General features: G+C 41.5%; 1 protein-coding gene across 4 annotated transcripts in view; it reads right to left on the bottom strand.

The window, feature by feature from the left end:
* Dad (Daughters against dpp) overlaps positions 1–19,923 on the bottom strand; it is a 65,708-nt gene that overhangs the window by 39,933 nt on the left and 5,852 nt on the right. For all 4 annotated transcript variants that reach the window (XM_076317217.1, XM_076317218.1, XM_076317219.1 and 1 more), the window contains exon 3: positions 9,673–9,723. In XM_076317217.1, coding sequence (XP_076173332.1) covers positions 9,673–9,723 — 51 coding nt within the window. The remainder of the gene's footprint in view (positions 1–9,672; positions 9,724–19,923) is intronic.

The raw sequence follows: 19,923 nt of genomic DNA, 5'->3' as shown, positions 1-19,923 counted from the left end.
AGTACACCGTTTCGTAGGAAATTTGCAAAAATGTAGCATCGCGGATACAGTATTGTCTCGTTATAGATCGTCGTTCGTGTCTCGTTATAAATAGTCTATCTCCTTCCACTGCTTTTGTAATTCCCGCGGCGAGTGCGAGCGAACGAGAGGACACACGATGCCAGCAAATCGTGAAATACGCTCCGTGAGATCGTTTTTATTGAAGGTATCGAGAGCGAAGATACGAATGTTGTACGGAAAGTTGAACGAAGGTTAGGTAGAAATTAGGTTATAGATTTAAGTTGGTAATAGTGTATGCGGTGTGTGAGGTTAAGCGAGTGGTACGACTGGGGAGTCGGGGATTACAAGAAGTAGTGCGTGCACGTGTGTGATGAGCAGTGGGTTAATCTTTATCTTATGAAACAATTAAATAAATATAAACAGAGTTCTACCGTTATTCTTATTCCCTAACACGTTCGAGTTTTCAGCAGCTTCGATTGTACAGGGATAATAAATATCCTTTTTTTTTTAAAGAAAATCATACGCAATGTAGCTTGGGTATAAACATTCGGATCCGAGTTGAAGATTCCATAGTAAACGACTAGATATATTGGGTTGTTCCGAAAGTGATTTCATTTTCCAAAATGGAGAATATATAATTTAATAAAATGTTTATACACTCTAAAAAAATCGTGGTTCATTTTCACCAAAAAAAAACAAAATGACTTTCCAAACAACCTAATATATATTGTCATTGGACAATTTGTATTGTCAAAGTAAACGACGAGATATATATATTGTCATTGGAACATGGATTTTAATTAGACATTTCGGTGCAACGTTGATTTTCTTTTTATAAAAATCGAAAATCCCCGGTGCGGAAAGCTGAGTCGAGAGCAGTCGAGGGGACACAGATTGGTTTCCGGATTACGGAACGCGCTGCGATCGGAACTGGCGAAGGAGGCAGCGGAATGTGAGACAGCCACTCCCGCCTATCGGTGAGTCTCGGCTCGGTCGGGTACCGTCAACGAAGACGACGAAAGACGGAGGAAGACAACCGAAAAGGACGAAAGACGGATAGAGATGACCGAAGAGGACGAAAAACGCAGAGAGACAACCCAAGAGGACGAAAGACGGAGAGAAACATCTTGAGAGGACGAAAGACGGAGGGAGGCGACTAAAGAGGACGAAAAACGGAGGGAGGCGACCAAAGAGGACGAAAGACGGATAGAGACAACCGAAGAGGACGAAAAACGCAAAGAGACAACCCAAGAGAGGACGAAAGACAGATAGAGACAATCCAAGAGGACGAAAGACAGAGTGAGACAACCCAAGAGGACGAAAGATGGTGAGAGACGACCGAAGAGAACGAAAGAGGAAGGGAGACGACCGAAGAGTGCGTGCTTTCGAGTTCGTTCCTTTGGTTGAAACTGGCGAAACGATGGTCGACGAAGGAAGAAGGGGAAGAGGCTAGGGCACGCGTTAGAGAGGAACGGAGAAGCTGGTGTCCGCGAGAGAAAAAGAAGGCCAATCTGCAACAAGTACGACAGAAAAAGAGGAGCGATTTGCAACGGCGCGAGCGAAAAGGAGAACCGATCGGTAACGAGCGGGAGAGAAAGGTGGAGCGATCTGTGACGAGCGCGAGAGAAAAAGAGGATTGATCTCTAGCAAACGCGAGAGAAAGGAAGAACGATCTCTAGTGAGCGGAGGAGAAAGAAGGACCGATGTACACGAGAGAAGGAAGAACCGTTGTACAGAGAACGCGGGAGAAAAAGAGGACCGATCTATAGCGAGCGCGACGGAAAAAGAGAACGAGACTCTAGCGAGAACGAGAGAAAGGACGAGCAATGTATAGCGAGAGAAAAAGAGGACCGATCTGTAGCGTGCGCGAGAGAAAGAGAGGGTCGATCTACATAGAGCGCGCGAGAAGAAGAGGACCGATCTGTAGGGAGCGCGAGAGAAAGAGAGGACCGATCGACATAGAGCGCGAGAGAAAGGAAGAGCGATCTCTAGTGAGCGCGAGAGAAAGGAAGAGCAATGTATAGCGAGAGAAAGAGAGGACCGATCTGTAGCGTGCGTGAGGGAAAGAGAACGATCTCTAGTGAGCGCGAGAGAAAGGAGGAGCAATGTATAGCGAGAGAAAGAGAGGACTGATCTACATAGAGCGCGGGAGAAAGGAAGAGCGATCTCTAGCGAGCGCGAGAGAAAGGAAGAACGACCTATAGCGAGCGCGAGAGAAAAAGAGGACCGATCTATAGGGAAAGAAAGAGAAGACCAACTGCAGCGAGCGCGAGAGAGTGAACGGCAGCCAGTTCGAAGGGAAAAGAGAAGGGAAGAGAGAACGGGAGAAAGAGCGAGTTCGAGAATGAATAAAGAAACCAGCGGAGAGTACGGTGAGGGGCGTGCAGGCATATAGAAGGGGACGAAGAAAGAGGAACGCGTATCAAGGACGGTGAAACGAGCGGAGAGGCAGAAAAACCAAGCGACAGGCGCCCACCGCGTTCGCTCGTGTATCGGAGTTTCGTATTACCGGTGGTGTTACTCGTACGTACTCCGACCCCTCCCTACGGTGGCGCTAAGCGCCTTGCAACCATATATATGTATTGCGTTCTCCGGAAAGTTCGTGCCGATTTTTAACGCATTAAACGCCACGGCGGTCCCTGGGGGCTCCAAAGTTACAACGATTCCCAAAACGCTCGCAAAACCTGAACCGTGGTACTTGAAAATTTCTTAAACATCGTTACTCTTATCGATAACACTATAGAATAAGTACTTTTCTAACTTAATTCATTAATCTCGTTATTATTCTATATTCATCTTATAGATTTTAAAGAAGGATAGTTTCTTGATTACACGTGCCGTTCATTGCACGAGTAATTTAATTGTAAATCAAATAATTGAAATGACAAGAAAATAAAAATGAATTTTAGAAAAAATGTTCTACGTAATCATTCGGGTCCGAGTATTGCGAACTCGGCCCTGATCTGATCACGCACTCGTCACGTGCACTCGTTGCATTCGGTATCTCGTCTCGTTGGACGAACTATAAGTACGCAATATAGAGCGTGTGTGTATTGTTCATTTGTGTATGTATTTATAAATATGGCAAACAAGGAGCCATGACGACGGGTATTAGAGCGAATGTGTCAGTGCGTCAATGTAATCAAGTGTAATATAATATCTGTTGGTCGAACTCTGTGTCGTTAATTTCAACAAAATTGAACAAAGAAGAAGTTCGAACAGTTTTCGAGCGAAGGAAGGAAAATTATTAATTAATTATATTTGAATAATTACCAAGTCGACGAATGGAGCATTGTTTACCACCTGTCGAAAGATGTGAACGATTATAGTTGAATGAAGATCAATGGACGACCTCTCGCGATTTCTGCTCGTGAAAAACGTACCGTTTTGCGTGCAGAAACTCAAACTCGTGTCTCGCGTTACGCGAAATTTCTCGGAAAGCTGAGATCGAAACTATTCCTAGAACCATTCGTCGTATACACCAGACACGTGAGAATATTATACGACGAGAACTGAAACGGAAACCTGCATCGACAGCGAGACACAAGGAAGATCGTGTCAGCTTTGCAAAACGATGTGTACAGTGGAAGAAGTAACTACGAAGAATTCTATTCGGAGACGAGAAGAGGTTCGATCTCGATGGTTGAACAACTTCGATTATTACTAGCTATTTTCACGTGCAGAAACAAGAATCGACGAAAGTACGGTGAAAAATTGGTTTGAAAGAAATATTGGGTTGTTCGGGAAGTCGTTTCGTTTTTTTAGAGTGTATAAACATTTTATTAAATTATATATTCTCCATTTTGGAAAACGAAATCAATTTCCGAACAACCCAATGTAACGATTCGGTCGAGTATCGGTTACTATGTGAACGAACGTTAGCCTTTATTGTAATTTACTAGAGAAATGAATTTTTGAGAGTGATTTCATTTTTCAACAAGACTATCAAAATTGTGAATGGTTATTTTTTATTGGAAAGAATTCTGTATGCGAATTTAAGAAATATTTGTGATACTTTGTACGAGCAGACTATAGAGAAATCTTTTTAACCGAATGCGTAGGTATAATTAACGACGAGCGGGAAATTCGAAGCAAAAGTTAATCGAAACAGATTACGAGAATGTGTTGCAATAGGAAAAATGTCGAATCTTGATACCGGTTCGTGGAAACTCGTCCGATGTAACGATAACGATGTACATAATTGGAACGCGACGTGGAGTGCGTGCACAACGATACCGCGAGAATATTTTAACCCTTTCGCCTACAATAACGTGTGAGACTCGTGGTAAGGAAATTGGGCCAAACGTAAGAACCACCGAACGTGGAATCTTCGTTGTAAAAATAAAATATACCTACTTCCTATATAAAAATAATTAAAGCAGACGCATCTCAAGGAAGTGATTTAGGACCTATATTATACACATTTTACATATTCCAATCATAGATTTAAACAAAATACTGAATCCACATACTCAGACCCACAAGTAGGAGTGAACGTATTTCAAAGTCGTATCGAAAAAATAGGAAAATAAATGTAACCACAGCACTTTGCAAACAGATTTCACCGGATATTATTAAACAACGTTGTCATACCTCAAACAAACCAAAAAAAATATCTAAGCTTACACCTAGACACAAGACTCACGTGGAAACAACACATTAAAACGGTAATAGAGAACATAAAAACAGGGAAAGGGGAAATTAATTTACGAGTACTATTAGTTGTCTATTTCGATAATTGTCCACGAATATTGTAGGCAAAGATACCTTTAATAATTGAGTAATTATAAAAGGTTTGAAACAGGTCGAATCGACTTATTTGGTAATTCTAGTGTTAAATCGTAGACCAAGGGGCTAGCTCGTGTAATTGAGTAATTTTAAGAAGTTTGAAACAGGTCAAATTTACTCCTTTGGTAGTTCCAGTGTTAAGTCGTAGGGCAAGGGGTTAATTCGCCATCGAATCTCCGTTAGTTCGTATAATTGAGTAATTTTAAGAAGTTTGAAACTATTCGAATCGATTTGGTACCTTTGGTAGTGCTAGTGTTAAATCATAGGGCAAGGGATTCGTATAATTTAGTAATTTTAAGAAGTTTGAAACAAGTCGAATCGATTTGGTACCTTTGGTAGTGCTAGTGTTAAATCATAGGGCAAGGGGTTCGTATAATTCAGTAAGTTTAAGAAGTTTAAAACAATTCGAATCGATTTGATACCTTTGGTAGTGCTAGTGTTAAATCATAGGGCAAGGGGTTCGTATAATTCAGTAAGTTTAAGAAGTTTGAAACAATTCGAATCGATTTGGTACCTTTGGTAGTGCTAGTGTTAAATCATAGGGCAAGGAGTTAGCTCGTGCATTTGAGTAATTTGAAGAAGTTTGAAACAGGTCGAATCGACTCCTTTGGTAGTTCCAGTGTTAAATCGTAGGGCAGGGGGTTAATTCGCCATCGAATCCCCGTAACGACGGAATGTTGTCGTCGCGATGGAATAACGCAGTGATTCACGACGGACTGAATCGAGAACGGGAAGCTTAAAAACGCAGCCAGCGTAACGCAATACGAACAAGATTTGTCCTCGTGCGTTCGAAAGGGACTGCACGGAGCGTTGTGCCGTGTCCTTCGTCGTATTCGTTGAAATTTGCGCAATCGCTGGTGGAACTCTGTCACCGAGAGCGTGCAAACAGCACGTGCGGAAATATGTACGTGTATCGAACGGCCACAGAAATTCTTCGTACCCTTTTCTTTCTCGCGAAAGAGTTAATCCCTTCGCCAACAATACCGTGCGAAACTCGTTGTAAGAAAATCGTGTAACCACGGGCGAGGAGTATACTATATTGTCCACATTCGTACCTTGAAATGGTATTTTCTTAAAAATATTCGAAAAGAATCCGTATACAATGTCCCCGAGTAGAAAATTCAACGTTCGCGAGGACAGAGTCGTGGTCGAACTTGCTCTCGATTATGACACGCCTGATCGAAATTTAAATCGTAGGCCAAAGGGTTAACAAACCGATGCTTTGCTTCGAGTAATAATAAGATCGACGATGTACATATCGACGCACATTTTGCCAATAAACGATAGCAATCGGTATCACCGAGAAGATGTACTCGTTGACGTTTCCTGCTACGACGATACCAGGGAAATCATACTTATCTGTCATAAATTTAGGGACAAATGTCTTATTATATGTACCCATTGCACTTCTCAATGATAGTTATTGTTTACACGTTCTTATCTATGGCATCAAGTCAGTCGTGCAATATTTACAGGGACGCGAAAGAGTTCGATACGATAGAAACCGAAGATCAACTTTGGGAATACATTCGAAATGCATTTACCATTATTTTCGATACAGTTGGACTATTTGAAATAGTTCGAAACCTGCATTCTTACAGAGAGGAATTTTTCAATACTTGTTACAACCCGACAATAAATCACGAAGATCTTTAGAAGCTTGTATCTTATCAATGAAGCATTTTCGGGCGTAAGTACGTACGAACTTTTTTCGTTCAACTTCGAAGATACGTACGTGGCCCGATAGAAATAGTAGTGGGTTCAGTGTTGATACCTGTAAATTTCATGGAAGAAAATTATGTATAGATGTTGTATTGTGTTACATTCTGCTCTGTTAATTGCTCCCCGGTTCATAGTCCGCTGGTTTACGGACTGCTGCTTCGAGTTTCATGAATGAAGAAATTTCTCCTATTTCCCGGGTGAATGCAACAAGTGGCGATGCGGGGTCTTTTATCTCCTCTGCTCCATCGCGGTGGCCCAGTTTCCTTCTCCGAGCATAAATCTACGACGCGGCTACGTCTGCTGGCTGCACCTAATGAATTTCCCTCTTCCAAGAATCACTATTTTCGATTTTATCGCGTTAAAATCCCAACGATTTTACTTTTAACGGGTTCCCGGTTCCTTCTTTCAGCAATTTCGCACGTAGGTAGAATTGTACATCCAAACGTTTATATCACCGGTGTTTTCGGGGATCGAAGTAAATGATTTTCCACGAATAGTTTCAAAGTTGTACACTTTGATAGAATTAAATAAAAGAAGTAGATTTTTTAAAATTCTACCCTCTTAATGTTCGATTCACCAAGCAGTCAAAATGAGTGGTCGCACAATTGCTTTTACAAAAAAATTAATAAATCGTAGGTATAAATAAACGAACCGAATCCTATTTAAACGTTACTCGACTTGGATAAATGCTTACTCCTCGAGAAAGAAACGTTTTCGTTATTCATTGATACGAGCTTGAAATTTTCTTTCTTTTCATCTTCTTTCGAGATGTTTCTCCGTCTCATTTCTTTTTTCTTTTGGTTTTCATAAATTTAAGAAGCGATCGGTATCCACTATCGTCGATACTGTACAGCATGCACAGTTTTCTATGTACGGTACACCTGTTTAAGAGTCGAGACAATTCTCTCCGTTACTTCTTGGAACTGTAAGCTCGCTCGACGTTATCTTCGACACGCGACCGACTCGACGACGGTCTACTTGGATTACAAACGAGTTACCGAAGCAAAAATGTACAATTTTTATATTTTATTTACTTTATCGTTGAACCGCTTTAATCGCATCCGGGTGATTCTCACGATGAAAACGATACCAAACACGAACGCGTTCGAATAATTTTAAGTCGAACGAGAAATCCAATTGAACATTCGATCGAAATTCACTGCTCGAGAACTATTAAATAAAAATACGTAGATCTAGGTAATCTATCTCTTTGTAAAATTTACTAATCGAAAAGTGAATCTCCAATTATTCTATCTTCTTTCTTCGTGTTGTTGGTAGACAGTGTTCGACGAAAGTCTCGTATCTACAGAAATGTAACTCGCTGCACTCGCTGCACTTGCTGCACTTGCTGCACTTCTCTTTCTAGAACTCGTACAATCCAAGATGACGAAAATGGATACGTATTTATTCGATCGGGTATGAAATATAAAATTCGTACAACTTCACGATCCGTGACTCTCGAATGCCTTCTACAGACTAAACTCAAGCATAACAGTTCGTCACCCAAGTCCTTCAAGCCTTGTGTGTTTATGAAACGTATCGTAAGAAGTATAAACACACCGCGGTACGAACTTGGACGACCTAATATTACGAAGGAATGTAACGACCCAATACTATAATATAACAAGTACATCGACATATTATCGAATATTTTAACATCCCCAAGTATAGAAAATTAGCATGATGTTTAACGTGTTAAAGTGTTCCTCGTATGTATCTTAGGGAAATCGACGATCGAGAAATGAAAAGGAACTTACGAAATTGATTATGTACACGATTCGAAAAAATATCACACACATCTCTACGTATGGAAAACTGTCGTGGCGTTTAATGTGTTAAACAAGTTCCAAAATTGGGACGCGGGCTTGAAATGTTCACGATGCAAACGCGATAAGACCGACCGCGATCGACTTCCATCGAGCGGATCGATGTTTGTTAGCAGGTCTGCGTCAACCACGGAAATGGCGATACCCTGAAACCTATAGCCATACGGTTCGTCGTTGCAATCAATAAGATCGGCTTACAACACGTCCGTTGTAGTCCCAAGATGATCTATACGCGTCTGCGAATGTCGCGTGTTTTTCGTCCATGGAATATCTTACTGTATACGTACATTATTTACCTCCTTATTGGACAATATCGCGGTCACGGGATTATCACGTAATTGGTAAACCTATTTAAAAAGAATTACGCGATCGATTAGCTTTCCCTTAACCCGAGGGCACACCTCCCGTTGGTTGCAATAAAAATTACTCCGCAAGTAGTTTTCCCAACATCGTTACAGATGCAGACTTTATCTTTTCTCAATATTTTTCGAGAGAAAAAATTTTCCACTTATCGACGATATCATTAGGTACATACACCTTGCCATTTCGAAGATAAGCACATTTACACTTATTTGATTCGCACCGGGAATTGGCAATAAGATGGATTTCTGGTAGCAACAAACAAAAATAGAGAACCATGGCCGATGAAAAAGAAAATAATCAATATTGTACCTATATCGTTCGTACCAGATCGCGAGACAGAGAAACGGAAGAACAAGCGGATCGTGCAACTACAATTATTGCGCGAATTTATTCGCAAACGACATACCTACCTCTTTGCAAAAAATATATATCTCGAGCAGACAACATTTTTCCCCGAAACGAGTGCCTACGTTGTTCGTTTAATTTAACAACAACCGTTTACACCGAGACGTATGTTTACGAATTGAATTTTTCTAAAAATTAAATACGACAATGTGGAAAAATATCAATTTCCAGCGAGTAAATTTTCCGAATTTACACTTATTAACTTTGCTCGATTCCATCTGATCGCGGTATCTGTGTACTTGTGCGCGTTGATTTAAAAAAATTAATTTTATTCACAATTCATTTATTCGCGATACTGTACATGTGCATTGCATCGTATAGAAATCTTCTTCTTCTTCTTTTTATTATTACTATTATTATTATTATTATTTCTAACTTTGCTTCGCGGTAACACGACGTAACAAAACGTTAAAGGCTGATCTACGAGGCTGCATGGTAAACGTTCGCGAGCAATAAATAATACGAGTTATCGCTCCAACGATTGCGCGGATGCATTCCATGGATTCGCATACCAACGGACAAGCAAACATACAATTGCGATCAAAATGTGGGAAAGGATGATACTCACCTTCGGGTCTCAGTCTGTCGGCGATAAGGCAGTACGGGGGTGGCGGCGACTCTGAAACAAGGACAAACTTCGTGAAACACGCTGTACATTTATAATATGTACATATGTACCAATTGTTCCGTGCCGAAGTTGCGGATACACAACGACTAATAACGTAATGTCAAGTGGGATCGCGAGTAAAATCGAAATAGAAAACGTAACAATTTTTCTTTCGAGAGAAAAAGAAATTAGTAATATTATTATTATTATTATTATTGTTATTATTATCATTGTTACCAACGAGACAACGTAGACAAACTAACGTCGAATACATTCGTCCGAGATGTATGATTTACTCCATTTTACGATCGGTAAATTCGAGCAGATACGCATGCGCTCGACTAATCGCGAGCAACGCCAAACGTAACATTAAAAACAAAGCGAAAACATTCGTTAACGACGTGGCGCCAACGCGAATGAGTCTACAATGGGACTCAAAAAAAGTACTCGCATATGCTACATTGTAAGGAAATATTTGTACAAGTCTGAATTTAACAAAGATTTGGGAACACGTGAAGCACACTGGTTCGCGTGTGACATCATTTTCTTTGTCGATAAAAAATGCTTGAGAATAAAATCAAGACCTGGAAATTTATCATTTTTTCAGTTTTTTCATACGACTTTTTTTTGTGTACTTTTTTCACGGTAGAACGACAGAGCGTTAAAAGCTGAATATTTTTTGAAAGAAAATTTCTGTTGTACCACGCAAGATTACGAAGTTATATAGAAAACGAAACTCGTTGCAAGCTCTCGCGAAGCTCACACGCAATCGATTAAAATCAGCCTTTAGAAGTGCCACTTTCTTTTCGATTTTTCAAACACGACTTCGTAATAGCGTTAAATGGAGCGAAATTTTTAACGCTCTAGCATTCTGTTGAAAAAAAGTTCCAAGAAATCGTGCATTAAAAGAATAAAAAAAAAAAACAGTGAAACCTTCGTGGCTTGATTTCACCTGCCTGAAGAAATTTCTTGTAGACTAAAAAATTTCTCTATGCACTTTATACTTTAGGTGCATACAAATTTTCATCAAAATCAATGTTACAGATTTCCTTATATTTACAGGTATGAATTTTTCCATGCACTATTATGCTCTAGCTGCATACCAACTTTTATCAAAATCAGTGTTACAGATTTCCTTATATATTCAGTCTTACAGGTAAGAATTTTTCCATGCACTATTATGCTCTAAGTGCATACAAACTCATCAAAATCAATCTTTCAGGTATGAATTTCCATATATATTCAATCTTACAGGTAAAAATTTCTCTATGCATTATTATGCTCTAAGTGCATACAAACTTTCACCAAAATCAATCTTACAGATAAGAATTTCCTTAGAATATATCTTACGAATACTCTTTCGAGGCACTGTATGCATTTTCGCGGGAGTCTCGTTACCCTCGCGTCCCGATTTCGATTCGATCCAAAACGAACTCGCGATGGCTAAGAAGGGACGAGAATCCAACCCAAGGCTCTGTTTTCGATTAAGCGGAATTAATGGGAATCGCGGCGGGCAACGAAACGGTAGCTGGCGAACGGTGCCGGTTAAGAGCCCTGCTCCAAAAGCGGAGGATTTTATTATTGGCGCACCCGGCGAAACCGGTACCGCCACGCTGCGCCATTTTCCGTCCTTTTACGTATCGGCCTGAAAGCATAGAGGACAAATTGTGCCGCGAATATCGCGAATCTCGAGGTAACCCGAGATGCCATTCTCCGCGATCGATTAGATCGCGTGAAACTTCATCGACAGTGCGAGATACGTGCCGAGTGAAGGCGGTATTCTTGTCTAGTATGAATAAAAATCAATCTTTTCTTTCAATTGTTCTCTCTTAAAGTATATTTGCTTCAAAAGTATTGTAACAGCTATAAAAGTACCATACGTATATATACAACAAATTATTTGCTTCAAAAAAGTAATTTTGTATAGTTCAAATGTTGGTGAATATGTGTGCTATAATCCACACAAAAGAAGATGTCTATTTTCTAATATATCCTATGAATACTTTTTCGATCCACTGTATACATTACTGGAAACCACTAATAACGTGAAAGCTACCGAAAACAGTAAAACGTTCACTCGCGAGTGGAAAGAAACTTTTTGGTTCGAATCGGTAGAATCGTGTCGTAGAAAGTGCACTATTGCACTTTGCGTGCATAAGAACTTTCGTTGAAGTCAAGTTTGGGAAATTTTCTTACAGCGAATATCTGTTTCAGTCACTGTATCGCGGAGAAGAGTTTCCGACATGGCGACACCGGTATGGCGCGACCACGTATCAATTAAAATTAAATGTCTGACTCACTGTCCGTTCGAAATTCTGCACCGTGCGCCGGCGCTTCTCTAGTTTGCCAAAACACGGTGACCTTGCTTGCCATTGCCTCGCCTTGCTCGGTCGCGTGAGGTATGAATGGTAAGCTAAAAGTCGTATGGCAACGGCCGGTATGCATTCGCGCAGAAAACGAACCGTTCGTGGTCTTCGATCATCGTTGTTGCACCAAGCGAGCTTCTTTCGAATTCTCGTTCCCGCTGCGCGATCGTAAACGTGAAATAAAATACGTACCATTGCCATCCGAATGCACGGTGTACTATATATCTGTACACACTTGTGTCCGCGAACGTATTCTAGAATTATGAAATCGAATCTTTCGTATCTGCGAACCTATTCCAGAATTACGAAATCAAATTTTACCATCGACTATACTTTCGTTTGTATGAATATGCAAAACGAGTCGAGTGATCGAATGATTCGATCGAGTGATTCTTGTGGCTAACGATAAACGAAAATTGTAAAAAGAAAATTTGAATCGTTCGATAATGTGCAACCAGCTGTTTTACACCTCCTGTAACTGTGCAGTTTTCCTTGTCTCATTTTATAAATCAATCTCTGTGAAACGTATGAAACAGGATATTCGAAATGTAATATTTTGCTGGTTATCGTAAATTTTGTTTCAATTTCGTAAATATTGTTCGTTAACAATCACCGTACGATATACGATTGCATTCGGACGTCTTGCTCTATATGTATTTTTGCTATATATAGATACGTAGGTGAACGTTGGTGCAATTATTTCTTCGTTGTGTGATCAGATCCACGAACTTTGTGGAAAGTTACGTGCAATTGAAATGTTGCAAAAAGAGAACGATCGACGATTTTCGAACGATATAGACACACCAAATTCGTTCTAACTCTTTGCGATGCACCAACAATTTTGAAACTTGCAACAACGAGAAAGAGACCGACTTTCGATCGATAGAGGAAGAATATTTCGAATTTTGTACTTTTTCTATCGAGTTTATTGTTAAATCAGAGGTAAAACGAACGAGAGTTGAATTTTCGAAAACAATTAGTTAAATTCAACGTTTATCGTCGATTGTACATATTTTCGGTTGCACGAAGCGCATACTTTACCCAATATGTACGCAGATGAATCGAACTTACCCCATCTTGCCTATTGTCTACGAAAATGTTCTATCTCATAGATTTTCTATTTCACTAATTTCTATTACCGACGTGTTTTACGATCTATCGATGCTAGATCTATGTACGAGAGATATTTACCAACGCGTGACAAACGTTCAATATTTCATAGGTGTTTCTTGCCTGTAAAACTTCCGCTTAAGTAGAATTACCGCTGAATACAAATTCATGTATCACGTATGCAACAAACTACACGTGTAGTACATTTTTAAGGTATCTACCGCAATACCTTACGGACGGTTGGTATTCAGGTATTCTTCGAATAAATTGCATCACGATTTTCTCCAAGATGTAATACCGTGCACAGTAACGTCTCGGCTCTGATATAAAATTACTTCCTCTATTAATTTTAATGTCGGTACGAAGAATTAGTAGTGTGCCAAAGTGTTGAAATTGTAGTCACCTCTTGGATATTAATAGGGACAGTGTAACGTATACAATGGACACGCAAACACGTTTGAACTTACCGACTTTCTTGTCTAAAATAATATCGCGTATTCGTTAATAAATACGAACACACGGCCGTTGGAAAAGGTTACATCGTTCGTTATGATTCGTAAACTATAATTACATTCGGAAACACGAGGATGCGTGGGTCGTAACGGTTCTGAAATCATTGTCACGAACTGCATCGTTGCACTTTTGGGCAACCGATGCTCGAGTTTGCAACTAAGTAACGTTCAAGAGGATACGTGCACGGATCTATCTGTGTATACGGTTGTACGTGCGTGCGTGCGTTCGATTGAGAAACGCAATCGCGATGCAAAACAGGAAAAATTATTCCAAGTAAAATAAATAACGCTGCCAACGATATGGAACATAGTACATACCAGTGCGACAATTTGCGTAACGACACCGTCTGCCCGATAATAATCGATTTATCGGAGTGAATTATTAACAGCGCCGCGATATTCGAATACCAACGAAGGCGAAAACAGATAAAGACAACACGTCTGTGTCGTGTTGCGAAAACAAGGCGCCACCGCAAATGCGATTCACCTTCGATAATAATGTCGACGAACGCTACAACCGCGTTTCAACGGCTATAAAATGCTCGATGATAATGTTTACGGTAGAAAAATTTATTCGAAACCTGTAAACCCGTTGCAACAACGGTCCGCGTGAAATTAATTAATAATTGTATTTCATTGGCGAGCCAGTTTCGTCGTTTTAAATTTGAAGTAGTTTCCTGTTTTGGATGCGAAACTATGCAAATAAATAACAATGCCGTCACGTACGATGATTGTTATTAAAAAGCTTGATATTTGATACGGGTTTAAGAATCTCGTCGAAACAAACGAGCATCGAATTAGTTTACTTTTCTTTTAAATAATTACGGTATCGCTTTAAAGCATTTCGTTTGATTAAAAATTAGAATTCCACTTTCGAGAAATGAACGTATTTAACTGTTTTTTTTATTATTTAATTAACTGGTAGACGTTCAATGAAACACTGCGTTAATAGACGTGTAGTGTCTAATATTAGCCGATCGAACAATATTATTAAGAATGTACGTGTGTGTGTGAAATAAACGACGTCTGCATAATAGATTATGTACCGTGTTGATTAATTTTCAACTTCGTACAGTACCTGATAGCTTTACTCGCTAAAATCGCTAAGTTGTTTATTTCTATGCAACATAACGCTCGAAGATTACTCGTAAAATTGCAACGGAGCTTTCGTTGAAAGATTTTCTGATTAGCAATATTATTAACCACGTGTATCGAACATTTTCAGTCCATAATGCGATCTGATCACAGAATCTTAACCCTTTGCAGTCGATGCTTCTTTGCTACCAGAAACCGACGCCTCGAGTAAATTCTTCAAGTCGTAAAATTAATCCGGAATGGAACATTTTTATACACTTTGCATACATGTGTTTACACTCCGCAAGAACGTAACATTTCAATTCCAATTTGAATTCCAAATCACGAAGTTTTCCCAGTTCGAAAATAGTACACTGAATTAGGTGACGACCGAGGATCTTCTCTCGAGTCCAAAGGGTTAACAGGCTGTTTGTACTTTGGTATATATCTCAAGGGAGTGTGTACCATTGGATATATTCGTATATATCTCTGGTTAGTATAACCAGTAAAGAAGAAACAAGAACCGACGAGATATTTTACTAAAACAACGTCAATTTTCCGAATACATATTGTACCATTTGATATCTAGACGATCCACAACGTTAAATTTACGCGACACGTTATTCTAACGCATTTCGATCGACGAGGAAAATTACAGAAACCGTTTACAATTTTCCTTCTATCGATTGCACCGACTTTCATGCATTTAACGAGTCGAATATAATATCGCGATTCATTTTCTTCGAAGCTTTCCGATTTCATAATTCTCCACGCGGTATCTCTTGCCGATAGGCGTCGATTCGAGAAACGTCCGTAAGGCCTAATGGTTAATTCCGTATCTTGTCAGCGTAGACTCGTCGTGTCCCCGTGCGGCCCGAAAAAGGCCACGAAAATCGTAATCTTGATTACCGTTCGCGGTAGACGATAGACAAGGTTGGTACAGTCTCGATCCGATTCCTGAAAACTACCTGTGGATGCGTCTCGTCCGGACGGTATCTTGGTTTCTCGGAAGCATGCTCTATTCTCAGGCCCTAAATGCCGAGACGGAAAACGTCGTGAGGCGAAACCTAAAACGCAACGAGTCGATTCCGACGCGCGTGATCGCGAACGCGGCAGTGGCTGGCGGACAGCCGGTACCGTGCATTCGTAGTGTTCGGTTCTGCTCGTCGGCTAATGCCGACTGGCCTCGACAATTAGCTGGCGCCAGCAGTGACACGCAGCGGCGCCGGGCCGTTCTCCCCTCTCCCCGTCGGGGCTCGCCACACTCGTCCCCCGCCCCCCGGCCCACCGGCCCCCGGCCCCCAGCCCCTTGGCATCCACTCCCGCCAGCGGCGCTCGACTGTCCCGTCTCTCCCGCGCCAATGCGCGTCGCTGTCCCCCGTCCGCCCCTCGCCACGCGACCTAACCTAGCCGCACATGTTCCATGGCGCCCTGTCCCCAAACCACCTCCTCGTACGTCCCCGAGCGTCGCCCGTCCCTTACCAATCCCCGACCGGGCAGCGATCTTTCTTTTCTCTCTTCTCGGCCTCCTTCGTCTCTTGCTCTCTTTCCTTTTCCTTGGCAAGCCGCGACTCACCCAATATACGCTTTATTTTTAGATTCATTTTCTTCTGGCCATAACTTTGATTGTGCGGCTATTGGTAAATGCCGGTCGCCGTCGCGGCGTTTCCCTTCACCGTTCCGCGCCCCGCCGCCACCGACCGTCCTTCCTCGCGTTTCTTTCCTTCCCGCTTTCGGTCCCCTTTTACCTCTCCTTTCCGCGCACGCCTCACACGAATCCCCCTTTCACGCGGCCGCGCCACGGTCTCTGTTGACTCTCTCGATGCGTCGTCTATTCACTCATTCTCTTTCCCCAAATGCGCCCCGTCGGCCCTACTCTTGCGCGTATATACGTACGGCGCGCCGGCGCGACCAACCGCGCGCTATTCTTAGACGTGGAAACCTCAGCATGGAATCCGAAGGATCCGCTGAATTTTCCTGTATAGAGAGCTTCGTTTCACCGAATACTCGGCCGCGATCCCGGCTCCTCGTACAACTCCGTGGATGTACTTGGAGAAAAATCGTAGACGTGCGCCGAGATTACCGATAGAACCCATCCGGCGCGACGCGTTCAGGCTACTCGAATTAATATTGCTCAACGCGCCACGGAGATATCGGGTTTACGAGTTTTCTCGTAGGCATTCAACATCCAGGAGGCAAGCCTATAAAAACGATTAGAGTAATGCTTCCACGATCATTTGTCCAATCTCGTGAACTCGATTTATCGCCTCCGCTGCGTCAATATCTTTTCTATTGCTTCACGCCTAAATGTCACGACAATCTTTTAAGTACATTTTTTTCCCTACGTTCGACGCGCACTAGTGAGTATATCAACCTACGTCGATTTAATTCAGATGACTGACAAATAGATTTCTCGTACAATAAACAATGTTCTGGGCCCGAAGTTACGGGCGTTGCGCGCTTCAATGGCGTATTATTAATTAATGTAAGGTTACGTATACATTATCGGGAATCGTCTATGTGGAAGAATATTTTAATCGTTACTTAACGTTAACGATATCGAACAGCCCTTAGTTTGGAAACACAATTACCGGTTTTAACCGTAAATATATATATTTTCGAGCCGTGTAATCTATTATTATCTTGGAGCAGCGTTCCCAGTTTTCAATTTCAGAAGTTTGATTTTGGCTTTTTAGAATCTACAGGTATAGATCTGCACCGTTATAAATTGCAGATGTAATGAGAAACTCTGTTCACTAATTGCTGGTTTCTCTTTTTCTATAAAAATATATTAAACGTATCGATTAGAATACACACGTTTGGTTGAAATCCATCGTCACAATAACTTGCACCGACCAACTGGTTTACATCGCGTCTCAATATATTTAATTTTAACGTCATAATTATCTATATTTTTCATTCTCGAAATCGGAATTACGTATCGCGAGACGAACAACCGATTCGTCTATTTCGCATAATCTCCAAGTCACGTCATTCAACAGCATTAACTTTGCATCGTTTTTGCACGACGTGTACTCTACTCAAGTTGGGTAGCATTAGGTTAAATGATTGCCGGGGTTATGTAAAGACTCGTTTAGCTGGCGCCTCTCATTCTCTCTCTCTCTCTCTCTCTCTCTCTCTCTCTCTCTCTCTCTCTCTCTCTCTCTCTCTCTCTCTCTCTCTCTCTCTCTCTCTCTCTTTCTCTTCTTTCGTCGATAGGACGCGACAGTTTTTTGTGGTTGAATTCGTGTCGCCAAGTGAACAGACTGAGACAGTGCGGGGGCAGACTGGGTCGACGCCACAGACCCGGTGAAATTAATAAGTTTCGTGGTTATTTGCAATTTTGGCTAACGTCGGAAAACGTATGGATCCAATGTAATTTCTCTATTGCCTCGTCCTTCATTTTTTTTTTTTCAATTTTACGAGAGAAACACCCCTTTTACTTTCCAATATTTTCGTCCAACGTGAATTTCTAGAAAACGTCACACATTTAAAACCATACTCACCGAGACGTACAACAACGTAGATTACGTATATACAATTGCTGTGGTTTACTGTAAACAACGCATGGAATTTTCCGCGACAGTGTCTTTCACGCGTAGCGCGACACTAAACCGAATAACTTGTTTGTGCACAAACGACTGAAACGTTTTTCAATCTCTTCGTCTGTTGTTTCGTCTTCTCTACGAACGGTACGATCGATGACGCAATCGATTGTTTTATGTCAGAGATGTTGCAAATATCCGGTACCCGGTGCTGGGGAATTCCCCTAGTTGGATACTTTGTTCATCGATACCAACGAGACGCTTAATTCTTCCAGTTTAATTACGTCTACCGTGTACGCAATTATACATACGTACAATAGGTTCTACGATAGAATTTCTGTACACACGTGTCGTAATATTCGTAATTAATATTCGTAATATCTCCCAACGAAAAATGATCTCTCGAACCAAAGACGCAAGATGCATACCGAATCGTTGAAAAGTGCATATCGGTCGTTTCTTTCGAATAGGTGCAAATTAATTTTATTCTCACCGGACCTTGCGTCGTTCTACCATCAGAAGCAATAAGTAGCTCGATAAGTTTTATCGTTCGATAAGAAACGAAGCTATTAGACTCGTTTTATTTTTCCAAAGATGATACTACCGTTTCACGAACACGTGCAAAGTTTCGCGTAGATCCGTCGACCATACATCCACAATCGTTCGAAATTGAAGCGTCACAATATTTTTGTTCCAACGCGGAAAACGACACTGATCTTACAACCAAGTATCGTACAATGGGTGCCCCTCGTTAGCAATACCCGTGGCAAGGTAAAATATCCGTCGGAGCTTAAGCTTTCGTCAAAATTGATTACCGTAACGCGTCGCTGAACAGCTACTGAAAGTAATCAAGACCGTTTACACGTATCAAGATCGTTCGCTATTCCGCTCTTGTTTCGTTGTGTTGCACAAACAGAGTTCACTCGGTAAGAGCGCAGCCCGCATTGAAACGCAATTTACCGACTTTATTCAGTACACGGACGCGTGTACAGCCCATTTACCTAGGAGCACCAACCAGCTGGACACCGACTAATCCTCGTAGCTATCGGTAATAAATTACGGTTTTACACTGACCCGAGTCTTTAGGCTCGTTAGCGTGGTGCGTGCAGGTGACGATTAGCATTTCGTTTGCGGCTCGTTGCCGTTACAATACCGGCCTTTCACGCCGCTAAATTATTCCCGCGCCACCGAATCGACGCCGGTGGTTCGACACCTCGAAGAGTAAACGACCGGTGATTTAACCGATCTCCCTCCGCCCCACACCGTGCACCGTTCACCGTACACGCGTTTCAACTATTCCACGGGCAACGTTTTGGTACCTGACCGCGAACCATTTTATTCACCGGCGATTTACGACGCGAACAGCGAACCGTCTCCTCCAGTGACAATAACGTCTCATTGTTTTACGCGCCGCCGCTTTACTTTATCGGAATTCTATATTTGTCGCGTACCGGCGACATAATTTACACGCGGATGACTTTACGGATCTATTATATAGGAAATTTACGACGACCACGAGAACGACGACGATGATGATGACGATGACGACAACACCTGACAGCTTGGGTTATTTTTACAACGCCTCGCGATCGTGTCCAGGTACGG

This window comes from Ptiloglossa arizonensis, chromosome 7 (assembly GCF_051014685.1).
Source record: "Ptiloglossa arizonensis isolate GNS036 chromosome 7, iyPtiAriz1_principal, whole genome shotgun sequence".
NCBI classification, from domain to species: domain Eukaryota; kingdom Metazoa; phylum Arthropoda; class Insecta; order Hymenoptera; family Colletidae; genus Ptiloglossa; species Ptiloglossa arizonensis.
The sequence above is the reverse complement of the archived record's forward strand: the minus strand, read 5'-3'. Positions and strand labels throughout refer to the sequence as shown.